At 41.9% G+C, this 17,124-nt stretch overlaps 1 protein-coding gene across 1 annotated transcript; it reads left to right on the top strand.

The window, feature by feature from the left end:
* The first annotated feature begins 1,550 nt into the window (after positions 1-1,550).
* Positions 1,551-6,782, top strand: LSM8 (LSM8 homolog, U6 small nuclear RNA associated). The gene is made up of 4 exons (XM_075493377.1): positions 1,551-1,707; positions 2,803-2,843; positions 4,297-4,424; positions 6,535-6,782. Exons 1-4 carry the CDS (start codon positions 1,677-1,679, stop codon positions 6,623-6,625), a joined length of 291 nt encoding a protein of 96 aa, XP_075349492.1. The 5' UTR covers positions 1,551-1,676; the 3' UTR covers positions 6,626-6,782.
* Positions 6,783-17,124: the final 10,342 nt, after the last annotated feature.

The raw sequence follows: 17,124 nt of genomic DNA, 5'->3' as shown, positions 1-17,124 counted from the left end.
ACAGCATTGACCTCATGCTTTGAGAAACTTGGTAGAGAGACTGTTTTACAAGAGGCCATACCTGTGTAAGACTTTAGGTATCACCAACAGACTGCTATATTACTAAATACCATTAGAGGGATGCATTTATGACTTTGAATATATTGCAATGCAGAGGATGTCTGTATGTGCAACATACTGCAGTATGTTTCTGAAAGCCAGTTGCAAACTAACAATGATTACATTATTTCCCACAGGCAAAGATGGCTAAAGCAGCCAGATTAGTCCTGTAGTTTAACTTGGTTCTATTACTGAATGTCTGACCTTAATTTCCTTGAGATATTTCTTCTTGTGTGAAGTACCAGTCCAGCTTCCTACATTCCTGAGAACTGTCTGCCAGTGCCATCACTGAATCCAGCAGATTTCGCACACTCCTCTATCTCACAGGACTCTAAGGAGACTGAGGAAACACTGTGTGCATCATGTAGGCTGACCAGAAAGTATGGAAGGCAGTAATAATCAGGGACGCATCAGAAGAAATAACGGGCCACCAGAAGGAAAAGGGAAGAATGCCAGTGACAGCTGAAGTTATACAAAAATGAAAAAGCACAAGTCCTTCAGGACATCCTTATTTGCCACTCCCACATTTACAGATTATGGTGAAAGGAGATTTCTGTAAGCATAAAATCCAAACTTCTGCATAAGAATCACCACTTACTTGGCACTGCGCTTCTTTTTAAAAAGATGCATAATTTTGCTTGGATTGCAAAGCTTGACCACTGCACTTCTCTTTAAAGCAGCAGCACAACTCTCCACTTGTAGACCGCAGCCTGGGCCCAAGCAGGTGGCTTGGTGCAATGCCCATTACAGCATGGGATGTGGGCACAACAAAACCACCTTCCCCAAGCCTTGTCTTCCCCACACCCAGCCATCCACCATTTCCTACAGAAAGCACCTCTGCATGGGACTTCAACAAACAGCACTGCAAGGCTGGCCCCGGGCACCCATCCCACAGCCCTGGTGCGAGGCTCTCCGAGTCAGTGCGGCGGGGCAGCAGCCAGGCCTCCTTCTTGCCCACCTCACACCGGCAGCCCACAGGAAAGCAAGGGAGAGGTATGTGGCTCCCATGTTAGCAAGAGAAACGCTACACCCAGGTAGCGAGGCCCTGAAGGTCAACCCTGAGGCTGGGCACAGAAACAGCCCTCCCACCCCCCCACAAACGCTCCCTCCACAGCCACGGCAGCCAACGGGACCGTGTGAGACAAGACGACGGGTCACACTGCGCCTGCGCCTCCTGCCCCGCCCACCCAACAGGCGTCCCCACGGATGGTGCCACGTGCCGCGAAGGGGGCACTGTAAACTCCCCCCCGCCCCCGCGCGGCCCTCGGCGATCGCTACTTGGTACAGCCCACTCGCATCTCCTGGCCGCCTCCTGCCTCACCGCGCATGCGCGCCCACAAGGACCGTTCTTCGCGCTGCCGATTCGCGCCGTTTGAAACCTGGTCCCGCCGCGGCGCCGCGCGTGCGCAGCGGCCGGAGCGGCGCTTCCCCGCCTCCCCGCGGGGTTGTGCGCCTGCGCGCCGGGCCGCGCGTCAGCGGTGCGCGCCGGAGGTGGCGTCGGGAATCTCGTCGCCGCCGCCGTCTCGCGGGAGGTGGTTGCCGGCGCCGGTGTGAAGCGAAGCGCGGGAGCTGCCGCCATGACCTCTGCCTTGGAGAATTACATTAACCGTATCCTTCCGGCGGGCGGAAGCGTCCTGGGGCAGCCCTAGGGGCGGCGGGAATGGGCCTTCTCTCTCCTTCGCGCCCGCGGGGACGAGGGAAGGCCGGGTGCGGGGGGCCCAGCGGCTCTGTGCCGCTGAGGGCCGGGCGGCGCTCGGCCCCGGGGGCTGGTGGCTGCAGCATGGCGCGGGGTTGCGTGCCAGAGCTACTGCGGGCATCCGGTACCTGCGGCCCGGCAAGGTGTGAGCTGCGAGGACATCCCCAGCCCTAGGCAGGTTGCTGAAGGGCCTGTGAAAAGTATATCGGCCGGCGTCTCTGGCCTCCTACATCCTGCTCCCGCGGGCCCCTGCGTTGCTTTGGTCCTTCTTGGTTGGCTCTCTCGGTTTCTCTTTACGTGAGACTGGCTTAGCAGGTAGAATGGAGATTACAGGAGCCCCAGAGAATAGGGTCCCCTATAGCCTCTAGTGCTGCAAACCTGAACTGTGATGAGGAACGAGATTCACAATTGGCCTCGCCCCTTAAAGGGTTCTTAACATGTGTTTAGTTATCAGCTTTACATCATTTGCTCAAAAGCTTTGAGTTGGTGTTCTTGGAACCCTTTTCTTACTATTTTTTGTAGTCTGTAGCCTATGGGCATTTTCAGTTTTATTCACCAACAGTAAGGTACTAACCCAGAATAATTCAGGATGATGGATATGTGATCATCAAATTGATATACTCTGATCTTCAGAGTGAGTGGATGTACAGTGCCAGACTTGAGATTCCCATTGCTAAGCTGTTTTTAAGGACTTAGCTTGACGTGTTTATAAAACTGTTGTTGCAATTTTGGGGTAGTGCAGTTAGTAATGGAAAGAGAGGTGAACTCAAATCTTTAGTCTGCTTTTAATGGTGTTTGTGTATGGCTCTCCATGTTTTAAAACAGATTGTCATAAAAAATACTGTGTTGTCAAATGTTACTATCAACCATGCTGCTTTTTTTAAACAAAAATTGAAATGCTATAGGCTCTTAATGGCTCCTAAGATTTACATTATGTATGAAAGTTTCAGAAAATGCTAATGGTTCTATTTCAGATATCTCTAAACATTTCCTTAATGAACTATTAGGTACTGTTGCAGTAATTACTTCTGATGGAAGAATGATTGTGGTGAGACTTGTATTTTTTCACATCTTATTTTGCCCCCATAAAGAACTTCCATCACGGCAATAAAGAAACTGTGCTAGGATATTATCACTTAGATGTTCACACATTTACAATTGTTTTTTTTTAAAGATTTATGGCCATTATTTTATATTGTATGATTTAAACAGTTACTGGTTGTTGCCTGTCAGCTTTGTCCTTTAATAAACTTGTGTGTGCAAATGCTTTGACTTTTTGTGAAATGCCCTTTTCTATAGCAATGCACAAGAAAATATATTTCTTTTTCTGTTCAGCAATTTGGTTTCCGTCTAAAATGTCCTCTTTCTTCAGTAAGCTCTTCAACTTTCATGCTAAAACCATTTCTTCCATGTGATTATAGAAAAACATCAGCTGATAATCCCATAAAAATTCTTTAGCAATTCTCTTTAAGCCTGAAAAGCTGAGGACTGGCAAACTATTATATATTAGACTGTGTAATGTTTTGGGTTTATTGCTTCTGTGGGTTTTTTTTTTTCTTGTATTCCTTTCTCCCTCCCCCCCCCCCCCATCTTTTATTCTCTTGTGTTTTGAGTTTAACTTAATGGTATGATCTTTGCGTGAGGATTATATCTTCCTGTCTGTCTGTACTTAGCTTTGTGCAGCCTCTGGAAAGAGAAAATGGTACTTTTAGCAGAAAGATACTAGCTTCATCAAATCTTCTGTCTGGTTGGAGTCAGTCTGGTAAACTTTGTGTTGTGATACAAGATACTTTCTACCAAAAGGATTTGAATGGAATTGGTATATGTGACTCATCGTTACATGGTTAGATGGTATAAATGGGTATTATTACTGTTTGAATGATGGTGTCTTACATGAGTTTAAATTTCTTAACCAATTACTGATGGTAAATTAAACAAATTAACTTTGTTATCATTTTTCCAAATACATATTGAAGTGTCACAGAAATTCTTCCTTTTGTGTGTTTTGGAGGTGTTTTTGAGTCATTTGTGGAACCAAGTTAATCTCCTTCAAAGAGACACCACTTAAAATCACATGTTAAGAATGGCTTCAATACTGTTGACCAAAAGAATCTAATTTTTCTGTTCTTCGATTTATTTAATTATTTGATTTCTGGAAAGTTCCATACAAGGAAGACTAAAATAGTGTAGAAATCGTAAAATTAGTTGCCTAGAGAGCCATCATTGGTACAAGGGAAACTTTACTACTTTTAATGCTAAAGGTTACTGTAGCTGTTAGCATGAACACTTGGTAGTAAATAGAGATACTTTTTAAAAATCAATTAATTGCTTTTAAAGTTTCATTCTCCAGCTGTTTGTGTTTAAGCCTAACAATAAAACATAAATAGAGCATCTGTTCTCTAGTACCTTAGTATTACCACCTTGTTTAAAATATCCTTGAGAGCAAAGATGATAAATTTAAAAGGTAATTGGAGTGCTTTTATCTTTGTGTGTTTTTTCAGGGAACCCTCAAAGGTTTTGATCAGACCATTAACTTGATTTTGGATGAAAGCCATGAACGAGTGTTCAGTTCTTCACAAGGAGTTGAGCAAGTAGTGCTGGGATTATACATCGTAAGAGGTGATAATGTGTAAGTATAGCATATTCTTATTTAAACCAATTAATAAAAATTTAGTCTCTCTCTCTCTCTCTCTCTCATATATCTGTATACATCTTGATATCCCCAGACATCTTACGTATTTGTATCTGTGGGTAGTACTGATTGTACTATCAAAGCTGAAGCATATTAAATAGCAAATATCTATGCTTCTGTTAACAGAAGTGATTACATTGTAATGTTAAGATATTGCTGGTCTAGATTTACTGAGCTGTAAATTAACCAGCTCGTGTACTGATAGCAATCTAGGAAGGGTCAGTATAAAGCTCAGCATTTTCCTTTCTTGAGTCTAGGCATTGTGTAGATGTTCTTTATTCCAATCTGTGAATGGCAGGATGCATCAATGGAGGGAAGGATAGACAAATGAACAAAAGATGAGATAGAGCTTATGTGCAAACAAGTCAGCAATCTAATCAAAGTTACCTTTTAACAGGATTTTTTTTAGATGAGATTTTCACAGAGAACACTTTATAATCTGGAAAATGCATGAAGGTTCTGGCTCGACAGTGTAACAACTGGACAATGTAGTGACAGGTCAGAGGTGTGAGTTAATATCTGATGTAAAATGTCATGACAAAATTATAGTAAAAGCTCATTAAATGCAGAGAAAAGTAGCTGATGTGCCAAACAGATGGGAGGGTTACAAGAGAAGTGGGAAGAAAGCCTGGTAAGTGGGCCTGCTAGGAAGATGATTTTTGCAGCAGCATTCTGAAACTGATGGAAAAAAATGAGATTATTTTTTATCACAACTAGAAAAGAGCGTGTCACAGTGACCAACATGTGAGCCTGGATAGGAATTTTAATGTTCTAATTCTAATGGATATTTCTGTACAAAGAAATGTCAAGACTTAGATTTATATCTAGGTGTGTTTATCTAACATCATTGAGAAAGCAGATCGTTTTGGAAGGCTTTCATCACTTGACTTAAGCTTTTCAGCAAAAATAAATAAATTGACAAATGTACAAAGGTAGGGCTAAGGATGCTACTCTAACAGTAACTTTTCATTCAAATCATACAAATGTGTATAAAAAGCCAAATAATTCTTTAATACTCTTCTTCCTATAAGGATGCTGAATTTCAGTATGTTAAAAGTAGCATGAATACAGAGTTATTCCTTCTAATGAATATGTTCCTGAGTTTGTCAAGGTTACAAAAAATAGAATACTTTCTGTAAAAGAATGTTTTGAGCACAGCTATAGAGGTAATTGGTTGCTGTGAAATCAGGATTGGTATAAGGAGATGGGCAGATAATTGCTTCATTTAATTTCATCTAGCTTTTTCTGTTCTTGAAAAAGGAAGATCATCTGACACAAGTTATGTATAAAGGTATTTCATTGTACACTGTAAAACTTCATTGTGGAATTCATTGCTGCAGGATGTAGCAAAAAACAAAAATAGAAATTTGTTGTGAAAGCTATTGGATGGATTAGTGTAACATAGTTTCTGGTGGCTGTTAAGTCATCTTGTGGATACAGCCACTAGCTCCTAAGTCTCTGAAGCGGTGAGTAGGAGGATACGCCAGAAAGATTAGACTTTTTGTTCTTATGTTCCTTCTGGGTTAGTTCTCATCCTGAGCTAGTATGACTTCTATTAGCTTCACCACCTTTTGTCTTTAAGGCAGTTTTACTGAGTCCACTAGTGTTTTAGTCCAGGTAAGTCTTAACATAGCATAGGTGAAATACATATTCTCCCTTGGATAAAATAATATTTCACTGGGTTGTGTTGAAGGAAATTGTCTTGCTTATCTGATGCTGTATGCACTTATAAATTGCTACAGTTAGACATTACTCTTGAAAAGCTATTCTCTCTCTAAAAGGTTTCCAGTTCTTGTTTCAGGGGCTAACCTACTGCCTAAAACAGAGCAGTAGTATTTGGTTCATATAACCTAAATCTTAAAAAAAAGAGCCCTTCCTTTAGGCTCTACTTATAGCCATCAAAATTTGAAGTTCAAAGGTTAGAGCTCTACAATTTAAAAAAAAAAAAAAGGGGGTGGGGGAGTGTCTTCCCTAGCAAGTTAATTTTGTGGCTTTCCAGATTTGCACCAGGGGATTTCAACAAATGATAACCTGTTTTTTATTGCAGTGCTGTCATTGGTGAAATTGATGAAGAGACAGATTCAGCTCTTGACTTGGGGAATATTCGAGCAGAACCTTTAAACTCAGTTGTGCATTGAAAAGATGAAAGTGCACAGGGACTTTGTAAATCTTTGGTTGTACAGACCTATTTAACAACGTGGATGATTTTTACAAATTGTGTTTAATATGTTTCGTCACCAGTTTTTTATTATGAATATGTTGTAGTTTTGCATGTAAATAAAGTTTCTACATTTTACTAAAGATGCTTTCATTGAATTCCCTTTGGGGCTTCATGCTGCATAATTTCACTGTAAAATACAGACTGGGAAATGCAAGCAATATCGGTGATAGTCCTGATATTGTGTATATATACCGCGTTATTAAAATGCGATCTCATTCCTAAAGGTAAACCAAGACTTTTTGTGTTAACTCAGGATTATTTGGAGGTACATTGTGTAACAGTCAATTTGACCATCTCTAAATGTAGTTCTGGCTGTAAGTTGAAAGCTGGGTTTTGTGATTTTTTGTTTGTTTGTGTATGTAGTGTAGAAATCAAGAATGTTAAAAGCTCTCATAGTCAAATTAATGACTTACAGATGTAATAGGGTTTTTTGTCGTTTATCAAACATTATTCTCTAGTCCCCAAGACTATACTAGAAGTGCAGGAGTTCTTAGTGCCTTAATGCTTGCAGACAAATTAAATTGGAGAAAGAAAGACTTTTGAGCAGGAACATAGAACCTAAACCACACGTATTTGAAGCCCATTAAAATTCCAGACCAACTCATTCTCTATCTTCTTCTCTCAGCAGCTGTTGTGTTGCTCAAAATTTGGGTAAGATCTATAAAACAAGAGTTGTGTGTTTCCTAATGTGTAACCATTGTCTTTCTAGAGTGTAGTTTAGGAGACGCAGGAGTACCTTAGAGAAATTATTTCTTTTGAATGAAACTTGCCATAATACTGAATATAAGGATCACGTGTAACCATAATAGACCTCTTCTACATCAGCAACAGCCGAGTTAAGTGGGACAAGCTCTGTGCAGTATATTGTGTTTTAGGCCACATCCTATTCGCTACCCAGCAGAAATACTGGTATGGTGGCAGCAAGAAGACATTGGTACTATTGGACAAAGTTGCTTTCCTTGTCCTCTAGTGTGCCAGTAGGTCCAATATTTTTTTCCCCCCATATATAAATGTGCTGTTGGAAAAAAATGTTATTTTAATGTACATATTTGTTTTTTTATATTGATTGTAATATTAAGTGGGATTTGCTACTTTTCATTGCGAGTTCACTGTTTGGAAACCAAATACATTGAACTGAATATATTTTTCTCCGTGCAATCTGGCTCTCAATTCTTGTAGCTTCCAGCTTGTTTTCTGAGATTGTTTTTGGTAGAGCATGTGAAGCCCAGCAAACCTTTTTCTCCTTTAGCCATCTTGTGACCTAGTAAAGTAATGTCTTGTAGTTTTCTGTCCACGTTTCTGCAGGGAATTGCTGAGCAGACATTGAGTAAGGCAAATCGGGGTTTTTCTGTGATTACCGAAAGTCAGTAAATTCTGGCTATAATTCATTATGTCAAAAGAATTGACCGGTTTCATTAAGCAGTCAACAAAATTGTGTATAATGAAAAGCTCTTTTGCTACTGAAACACTGATACTGGCACAAGAGAAAAGTATAGAAAGTATTGATAAAGGACAAATAAAGCAGATTATGTAAATTAGCTACTTTAGTGCTCAGCAGAAAAAAAATGCAGAGGCAAAGAGTAGAATCAGGATGAGCTGATTTTAAATGCACTACTTAGCCTTGGTGAGGAATTATGTTTGAAGCTGAGTTATGGAATGTCTGCATATGGAGACTATCTGCCTCGAGTACATCATTTGCAATGCAACTCCTTGGTCCTGTGTTTGGCTGAGGGCTTAAACCATGACGAGCTGCTGATGTTAGTTGAAACTTTTCTCTATCCTTAAAGTGATGATTTCAGATGCAAAGCTGTGGAACCAAGGTGGTGAAGCTGATCAGTAAAATCCAGGGAGTGACCAGATGAGAATCCTGAGTAGTTCAGGAATTGCTGAAGCAGGAAAAACATAGTCTGTAAAATAATAGGTTCACACAGTTAGGTGTTTAAAACAGATTGCAGACCTTGTCTTCTTCCCTTCAGGTGAGTGACCTCAACTCTTGCATGCACTCTTTCTGGACATGTGAAATTGTGTGTGCAGCGTGGGGGGGCTTACAGCTTAAAGAAGTTAAAATGTGTCGTCACTCACAGGCCAACGTGAACTTGGGGCATTCTCAAAGGGGTTGAGAAAGATAAGTTTAAACTCCCTTTCAGAAGAAGATCCTAACAAAAACTGGCTGCACGTAGCCCAAATGGGTTGATAGGCAGTGCATTGTCAAACTGATTCTTCTGCAGTGAGACAGGCAAAGGGTGGCCAACTCGCGGGTCTGATTGGGATTGTGGACAGTAACATCCCTGCCAAGACAGAGCCTGCTCAGAAGCAAAGTTCTGTCTAAAACCTTAAAACTGGCAGCTTTGGAGTTTGCTTACCTTCATGCTTAGACAGCAGCAATGTAAAGCTTTTCAGACTTGTGATTTTTGGCTTACACTCAAATTTTGTTGCAATTTCTGTACCAAGTTTTGCTTCAAGTTGATGCCATTGGTTTTGGTCTGGATTTGACCAAAGCCTCTTCTAGATGTATGTCCTGGTTTTGGCTGGGATAGAGTTAATTTTCTTCCTAGTAGCCGGTATAGTGCTGTGCTTTGGATTTTAGTATAAGAATAATATTGATAACACGCTGATGTTTTGGCTGTTGCTAAGCGGTGTTTACATTGGTCAAGGATTCTTCCCCCCCTTCAGCTCCCCATGCTCTGCCAGGTGCCCAAGAAATGGGAGGGGGCACAGCCAGGATAGTTGATCCAAACTGACCAAAGGGCTATTCCATACCATATGATGTCATGCCCAGTATATAAACTGGGGGGAGTTGGCCGGGGGGTAGCGATCATTGCTCGGGGACTGGCTGGGCGTCGGTCGGCGGGTGGTGAGCGGTTGTAATTTTTTTTTTATATATATATTTTCCTTTTTTCCCCCTCCCTTGGGTTTTGTTCCTCTCTCCCTCTCATTTTTTTTCCCCTCTCATTATAATTCATTATTATTATTACTATTATTTTGTTCCAATTATTAAACTGTTATTATCTCAACCCACGAGTTTTCTTACTTTTGCTCTTTCGATTCTCTCCCCCATCCCACCGGGGGGGAGGAAGTGAGCGAGCGGCTGCGTGGTGCTTGGCTGCTGGCTGGGGCTAAACCACGACAATGTACTGGTGAAGGGATCAAAGCCAGGAGACCCACTCAGAAGGGGTTTCTTGAAATCGAATCTAGCGCCCAATATGCTTTTAAAAATAAGATTAAATTACAGCCTTGTGAACTTATAGGAGCCGTAATCTATAGCAGATAACTAGGTCCCTGTAAGTATATGGTAGAGAGAAAGCACTCAGGAAAATGGTATTTGATGCAGGAAGCTGAATTATAACCAGTCTGAAACAGTATTTTTATTGAATCAAAGCTGTTGTGCAGGCCAGCTAAAAAATAGGTCACTAGTGAAAGTTAGTAATTTTTTGTATCATTAATTTACTTTCATAAAATGAATCAAAGTAGGAAAAATAAATGGGACTGAAACCAGAAAGTGGACATAGAGTGATGGCTTTGTATTAGTCATTCTAAAAAAGAAAGCTAAAGAATATTAGTCCCCAGAGGAGGAGTCTAAGGTGGAAGCTCAGCAAGTGTGAAGGGCTGTGTATGTGTCTTGACTCTAGGTGAACCCACACTGCAGCTAGTGTAGCAAAAGCGTTGAAAGTAGTAAAGAGGTAAAACATAGAGGAAATGAAGCAGTAGAGCTGAGTTTTTGAGAGGAAAAGTTATCTCCTCAGGTGCTGAGGAGGTATGAAAGAAGACTTGGAATGGAAAAAGCACCGTAGGTCATTATTGTGTTAAGCCAGTCAGTGTGTGCCAGCTGGCTGGGGCAAAGGTTCTCCTTGCCGTTTCCCACTAACCATACAGATGTAACAAAGCAAATGTCTCCTAGGAGACAAGAAGTAATACTGTCTGCAAAAAGCCTTTGCTTTATTCTTGCTGGACGGAAAAGTACTCTCAACAAAAAAAGGGTAACTCCCTTTTCAGACTTGAAGGCACTCCCAGTGATTTCTGACCACTGTGGCCATATGATTGTCAGCTGGCTCCTCAGGGTACATGAAGAGCCCTGCTGAGACAGGAAAAAGGGGTTGTAGTCCATAGTGTTCTTGGAAACTGTCTTTTCCTGCAAAGACCCTAGATTAAGGATTCAATAAATAACAGGTGATGTTCAGTAAAATCCAATGTGTCCTTGCAGAGTAATAAACCAATTTTACAAAAATGGGCAGGGCAGAGAAAGGTGAGGCTGAGGACAAAAGGAAGTAAAGCTGAATTGAAGGTAATTGTCATATTCCATTAAGTTTCCTGCATTGCCCTAGGTTGGTCACTTCCTCCTTTTGTTTGTTTAATAGAGATCTTGGAGTGAAAGGACAAGTCTAGACTAGTACTGGAAAAGGATGCCTCCAGTGAAATGACTGAGCTGGCTTATAAAGAGATTCATTAAATTCATTTGGTGTGCATGAAGTAATGCAGAAGCCATCTTCTGTGGTCCAAGGGCAATTTCCATAATTGCAGTCCACCTCAAGTGCCTCCATGTCCACTTCACATATTTGCAGTCAAAGTTCTTCAAATATTACATGACCTACAGGCAGGTTACTGGATTGAAAGAACATGGATTCTGTTTTGAGGACTTATTCCAACAGTGGAGAATTTTCTGTATGACTCAACCTTCACTATCCACTATAGCCTGTTATCCTTAGTCCCTGGAGTTAGTGTTTATCCTCCAACCCATTTTATAAGCAAAGCAACAGAGAGACATATCAAACACACTGTGCTAGAGCTGAAAATAAAACATGAGTGGTTTGTTTGACAGATTTATGTCATGGCCATGGCCATACTACTTTCACAGGAAATGTACCAAATCTGTATGCTTGAGTAAGTGCCTTGTACCTGTGGTAGCATAATTCCACCTTGTACCTGTGGTAGCATAATTCTGCTGCGTGAAGCCGCACTCTGCTGAGAATTTTATTCTGCAGATTCCTGCAGAAATGATCCTAAATACCAGGGTTGTGTTCTCAGTGCATTGGTAAGAGGATTTAATTTATTCCACAGTTAACATGACAAATACCAAGACATGGGCTGTTGTTCCTTTAGGAATTAAATGACAATGACCATGAAGGAACTTCTCAAGAAGGTAGAAGCCCCAGTTGGAGACACTCAGAAACTATGAATGTGATTCATGTCAGTGAAGCATCAAGATGGTTTGTGCTTGCTAGTTATATTTGGTCTATGGTACTTCTGAAAATGTGTGTCTCTCTTGCATCTTCAAGCTGCAGGTTTTAAGGAGTTGTGGTGCCAACCGAAGAAAGCACAAGGCAAGGAGACAGACAATACTAACTCTGTCTCAATTTTTGGTACCTGTGTATGCGACTCTACTGATTTTTACTAATTGCGTTCTTACTTCTGCTTTCCAGTTGGGGAAACTGCGGTTTAGTGATTAGAACCATGAAAATAAGTCTGTGGATTTTTTTTTTTTTTAAGTGGAAGAGAGTTCTTCAGTCACAGTAAAGATCTGGAAAAGCTGTGTCACATCAACCAGTCTCAGCTTCCCTGTTGCTTAAATAATAAGGCATACTTCATGTATCAGGTATTCTGTGACAGGTACGCTGCGCCCCTGCCTCCAATAAAGATCGGGGCTTTTAACGTGGTGATCCCTGGCTTTTTGTGCCTCATTTTCGCGCTTTTTATGCTCAGCCAGGCACGTACACAGCTCGGCAGGAGAGGCGGGAGCCCTTGCTCACCGGCCGGGGTCCACAGCCGGTGAGGCGCCTGGGCGCGGAGAAGCTTCTAGATCGTGACCAGGTATGACCACGGCTCAGATCCGACCCAGGGTACAAACGGGGCACCGCCGGAGACCCCCTTGGAGTGCGGTCTTCTCGGAGCAGCGGGCCGGTGTTCGGGACCTCTCCCCTCGGGCTGGGACGTGACCTGAGGAAACTTCCCGGGACTGAGTGCCCTGACCTCCTTGTGGTGAGGGATTCTCCTGGATATGTCCTTGAGTGAGCCCTCCCCCCGCCCCGGGTGAGCGATTGTATCTTCTGGGTACCCACGAGGGAGAGTTCCCCCTTTGTGAGTGAGCGTGCGTGCGCACTTTGGGTCATCGTTCTTGTGTGGAATTCTTGCCGTGTAGTAACAATACCCTGACACCTCGAACCTGTTACATATTAAATGTTATGAGAGTGTTGGTTGGTTTTGGTTTACCCCTGTTTCTCATTGGTTTCTGTTGTGTGGTTTTGGCTGTTTTGTGAAATAAAGTTGTTTGAGCTTGTCCCTCGTTTGAGGTAGTTTTAGTGTACCTCTGTGACATATTCGCAGACAAAAAACCCACAAAACTCAGACGTGCCAGAAGGTGCTATCTGTACAGACCAGGCCTTGAGGTGAGGGAGGGAAAACTGGTACCAGGCTTAGGTTGAAAACATAGGACAGAAGATAGTAAAGAGGCAGGCATTTATCTTGGAAATCCTGTTTCCAATAGCCTCTTCCAGTGTGCTATATTCTATCTCAGGGTCCTTTTCAGGGCCCTTTTTTTTACAGTAATTTTTACAGTAATGGCAGAAATGCTGACATTTCTTCCAGTAGCAGCATTTTCCCCTGAAGAAAATAAAAGCTCCACTGACAAAGGTAAGAATCCAAGCTGAAAACAAAATAGCATTCCGACTTTTGCCAAGAACTACTTACTAGGACTAGAAGCCTGACCTTATCTAGGCGGTGATATCTTCCTTCCTGGAGCCTTGCAGCACGTTCCAGGAACTCTGGAACTTACGTTGAACAACGTGCTGCTGCCGTTCAGCCTTACATCAATCAGTAACAGTGCCACTGAATGCCAAGAAATTGCACTCCACGCTGAACTTCTTGCCTGCTGCTTGCACTTCTAGATAAAAGGTGTTTGTGACTGGAAGGAGCACGAGGGCATGTGCATGTACCGCTCTTGTCCACTCAAACATCTTTAATGGTTGTCCCACCATCTTCTTTTTGTTTTATAGTCTAGATTTATCTTATCTTTGATTCAGTGTTGATTTTTTCTAGCAGTGATGATTACAGTGCTCTGCATAGAAACTGGAGTGGAAATTGTACAGATGGAGAAATTGAAGAAGCTGGATTTGAAGTAGTGAAATCCACAAAAAATAGAAGTAAGGATAGAAACCTGTTGAACATGGGCAAAGTTAGGTTTTACAGCAGTGCTCGTTATAGTGAAGTTCTCTTTAACACAGATACAATTATTGTGCATGTTATTCATATTATGAGAAATACTGATAAATGGTGAGAAAACATTCTCTACTCAGAAATATTTTAAGGCATTAGAATTTCATATGGAAGCTTCATATCCTAAAATGTTAGTTTTTAATTACGGTTCTTGCTTTGGATTTTCATGCTTAAATCCTTGGGAATTCTCACTTGTATAATTTCAGACTTCAGCTCTGCTTATGATGCAGATGGACACCTGTATGCAGATGAACACTGTGATGTTTCTGCAAACTGTCTGACCAGAGTTGCTGGTGGTATATGGCAAGGATCTGCAGTATTTTGCACTGATGGGACATGCAGGTGACGTAGTGTCCTCAGATACAGGGGATAGATTGCTAGAATTGTATTCAAGGCAACATGCATGCAAAAGACCAGGAAAAAACATACAGCAATAAAACCCCTAGCTCTTTACAACCATTTCAAACTCAGTTTATAGCATTTCCAATGAATAAAACCAGTTCTTGCCAACTGCCACCTAAGTATCACTTCATTTATACCATTTAATCTATACAGACCGGATTTACGGGAGTTCTGTTTTGCAGCAAGTTGCAGTGCTGAACAGAAGCCAAGGCAGGAAGTGATTATGGCTAAGGAGCTGATGCTGATTGAAAATGTGTGATGCTGTAGAGGAAATATCATACAATAGAACCTCAGTTAGTTTGGAAATAGATTTCAAAAACAGGGCACATTATGATGTAAACAGTCAATAAGACTGGGGCCCGCCTTTCTCCTAACAATCAAATCATTAGCAGTAGGAGCGTGCAGAATGGTTTCCATGATTAAACTGCAAGTGCAAAACCCATGAAAGTGCGTGGAAACAGCCCTCTTGCTTTTTGCCGTGTTTCTTCTACTGCTTGTCCTAACTCATCCTGGATACAAGAGTCAGACGTAAGTGCAGTTTAAATCTAGGAAATGCAAATGCTCAACGTCTTTGAAAAGGCAGGTTTGATACTCTTTTGTGTAACTATAATGGGGTAGGATTGCTCTCTGGAATTGCACTTCTGATTTTCAAGACTGCTTCCCTGAAAAGTCATCAGCTTACATTCAGTTAAAATTGTCAGGATCGAGTGGACGCAGTCTCTGATGAAAAATGGAACAGAATTCAAATATTTGGTAGAGTTAGCTATTGTTATAATTTAAGTGATGATTGTTATGTGGGTGAAGGGGACAGCTTCCTGTTTTATCTAGAGACTAGTTTAACATCTTGCATAGTTTATGACATGCCTCAAGTAATTTTGAGTTTTATGCTCTAACTTCTGATTCCACTATTTTTCCAAAGTCCAGCCAGTGCAGAAAGCAATAAGAAAGACAAACTTCAATCTGGAAGTCATACCATTTTACGTCTGGATAAGTCATGTATGATGCTCTACAACCACATTGTGTATGTCAGTAGTTTTGGGTTCGGTTCTCATTATGCTTTTTCTGGGTATCAACAGCAAAGTGCAGATGCTAGCAGAATTGCCCTTAGCTGAAAGGGAATTGCCAGGCTACCCTACTCCAAATGCCACACTTCAACACGCAGATGTACCCAGAGAAATGGTGAGAGCCTCAGTCCTTCCTGGCTGGGCCTTCATCCTCTTGGGCCTTTAAGCAGCTGAGCATTATTTATGAAATCGCTGATGTTTCCATGCACTCTGCCGTGGGCCACCTGAGCCTTAGGAACTTAATGAAGTGAGAAACTTCTAAGCTGACAAAGGTTCTACTACAGCACCAAGGAAGGCTTAATCAGTGAAGATAATCTGGACGTAAAGAAGTACCGATAAGTTGCAAAAGCCAGTGATCCATCATTTTCCCTGCACTCCTGGTACATATTTTTCTCTGTTTGCTCCTGTCTGCATGCCCAGAACATCTACACATCTTGTCTTCTATGTCCAAAATGAAAGCTGATTTTTCTCACAGTGACTTGGGCCCCTCATGTGACAGGTGGTGTCCTGGTTTCAGCTGAGACAGAGTTGATTTTCTTCGTAGCGGCTGGTATGGGGCTATGTTTTGGATTTGTGCTGAAGACAGTGTTGATAATACAGAGATGTTTTAGTTGCTGCTGTACTAGTCAAGGACTTTTCTTCAAGCACTTCCCGTGCTCTGCCAGGTGCAGAAGAAGATGGGAGGGGACACAGCCAGGACAGTTGATCCAAACTGACCAAAGGGCTATTCCATACCACATGACGTCATGCTCAGTATATAAAGCTGGGGAAGAAGAAGGAAGGGGGGACATTGGAGTGATGGCGTTTGTCTTCCCAAGTAACCGTTACGCGTGATGGAGCCCTGCTTTCTTGGAGATGGCTGAACACCTGCCTGACCATGGGAAGGAGTGAATGAATTCCTTGCTTTGCTTTGCTTGCGTGCGCGGCTTTTGCTTTACCTATTAAACTGTTTTTATCATCTCAACCCTCAAGTTTTCTTACTTTTGCTCTTCTGATTCTCTCCCCCATCCCACCGAGGGGGAGTGAGCGAGCGGCTGCGTGGTGCTCAGTTGCCGGCTGGGGCTAAACCACGACAGGTGGCAATATGCAGGTGCAGGATTTTGTTTCAGGAATAAAGTTGAAAAGTGATATAGCCAACCATTTATAGAGAGGAGATTAAATTCAGACCATGTTCAAAGTAACTTCTTCCTTGCCCCAAAATAGATGGGTTAAAAAAAAAAAAATCCCAAATATGTCCTTTTCTTGATTGAAAAAGGCTCAGCTCCATTGTGGATGCCAAGAAACAAACCAGGTTTCAAAGCCCAGCTTCTCTGAAATATTGGTGCATTTCCAGGATACAGCCCTGCAACTCTTGAAAATTAGAGGACAGCATAAAACAATTCAAGTTTATTAACAGTAAATACAAAGACACGTTGGTGATCAGGTTGGTCTGAAGAATTGTGTAGAAAAGGGAGCTGGAATGGGCCTGTGTGATTCAGAATTCCTTGGTAAATAATTTCTGCTGGGGCTACCTGGCTGCTGTGAAAGGACTGTTAGCTTTGTACTGGGTTATTTTTCCCTTGATGCTCTAGGGATACGTAAGCATGATACTGTTTAATGAAAAGCCATTGAGGAGGAGCATTTGAGTTGGATAATAACTGTCTGTTTATTCTTGCAGGGAATGTGGTTGGTTGCACGGGATTCTGATAATACAACTGGAGACAAAAAGTGACTTTTCTCTAAGGCTGTGGCAATTGGCAGTTCA

This window comes from Mycteria americana, chromosome 1, assembly GCF_035582795.1.
Source record: "Mycteria americana isolate JAX WOST 10 ecotype Jacksonville Zoo and Gardens chromosome 1, USCA_MyAme_1.0, whole genome shotgun sequence".
NCBI lineage: Eukaryota > Metazoa > Chordata > Aves > Ciconiiformes > Ciconiidae > Mycteria > Mycteria americana.
This window is presented reverse-complemented; position numbering and strand designations above follow the sequence as displayed.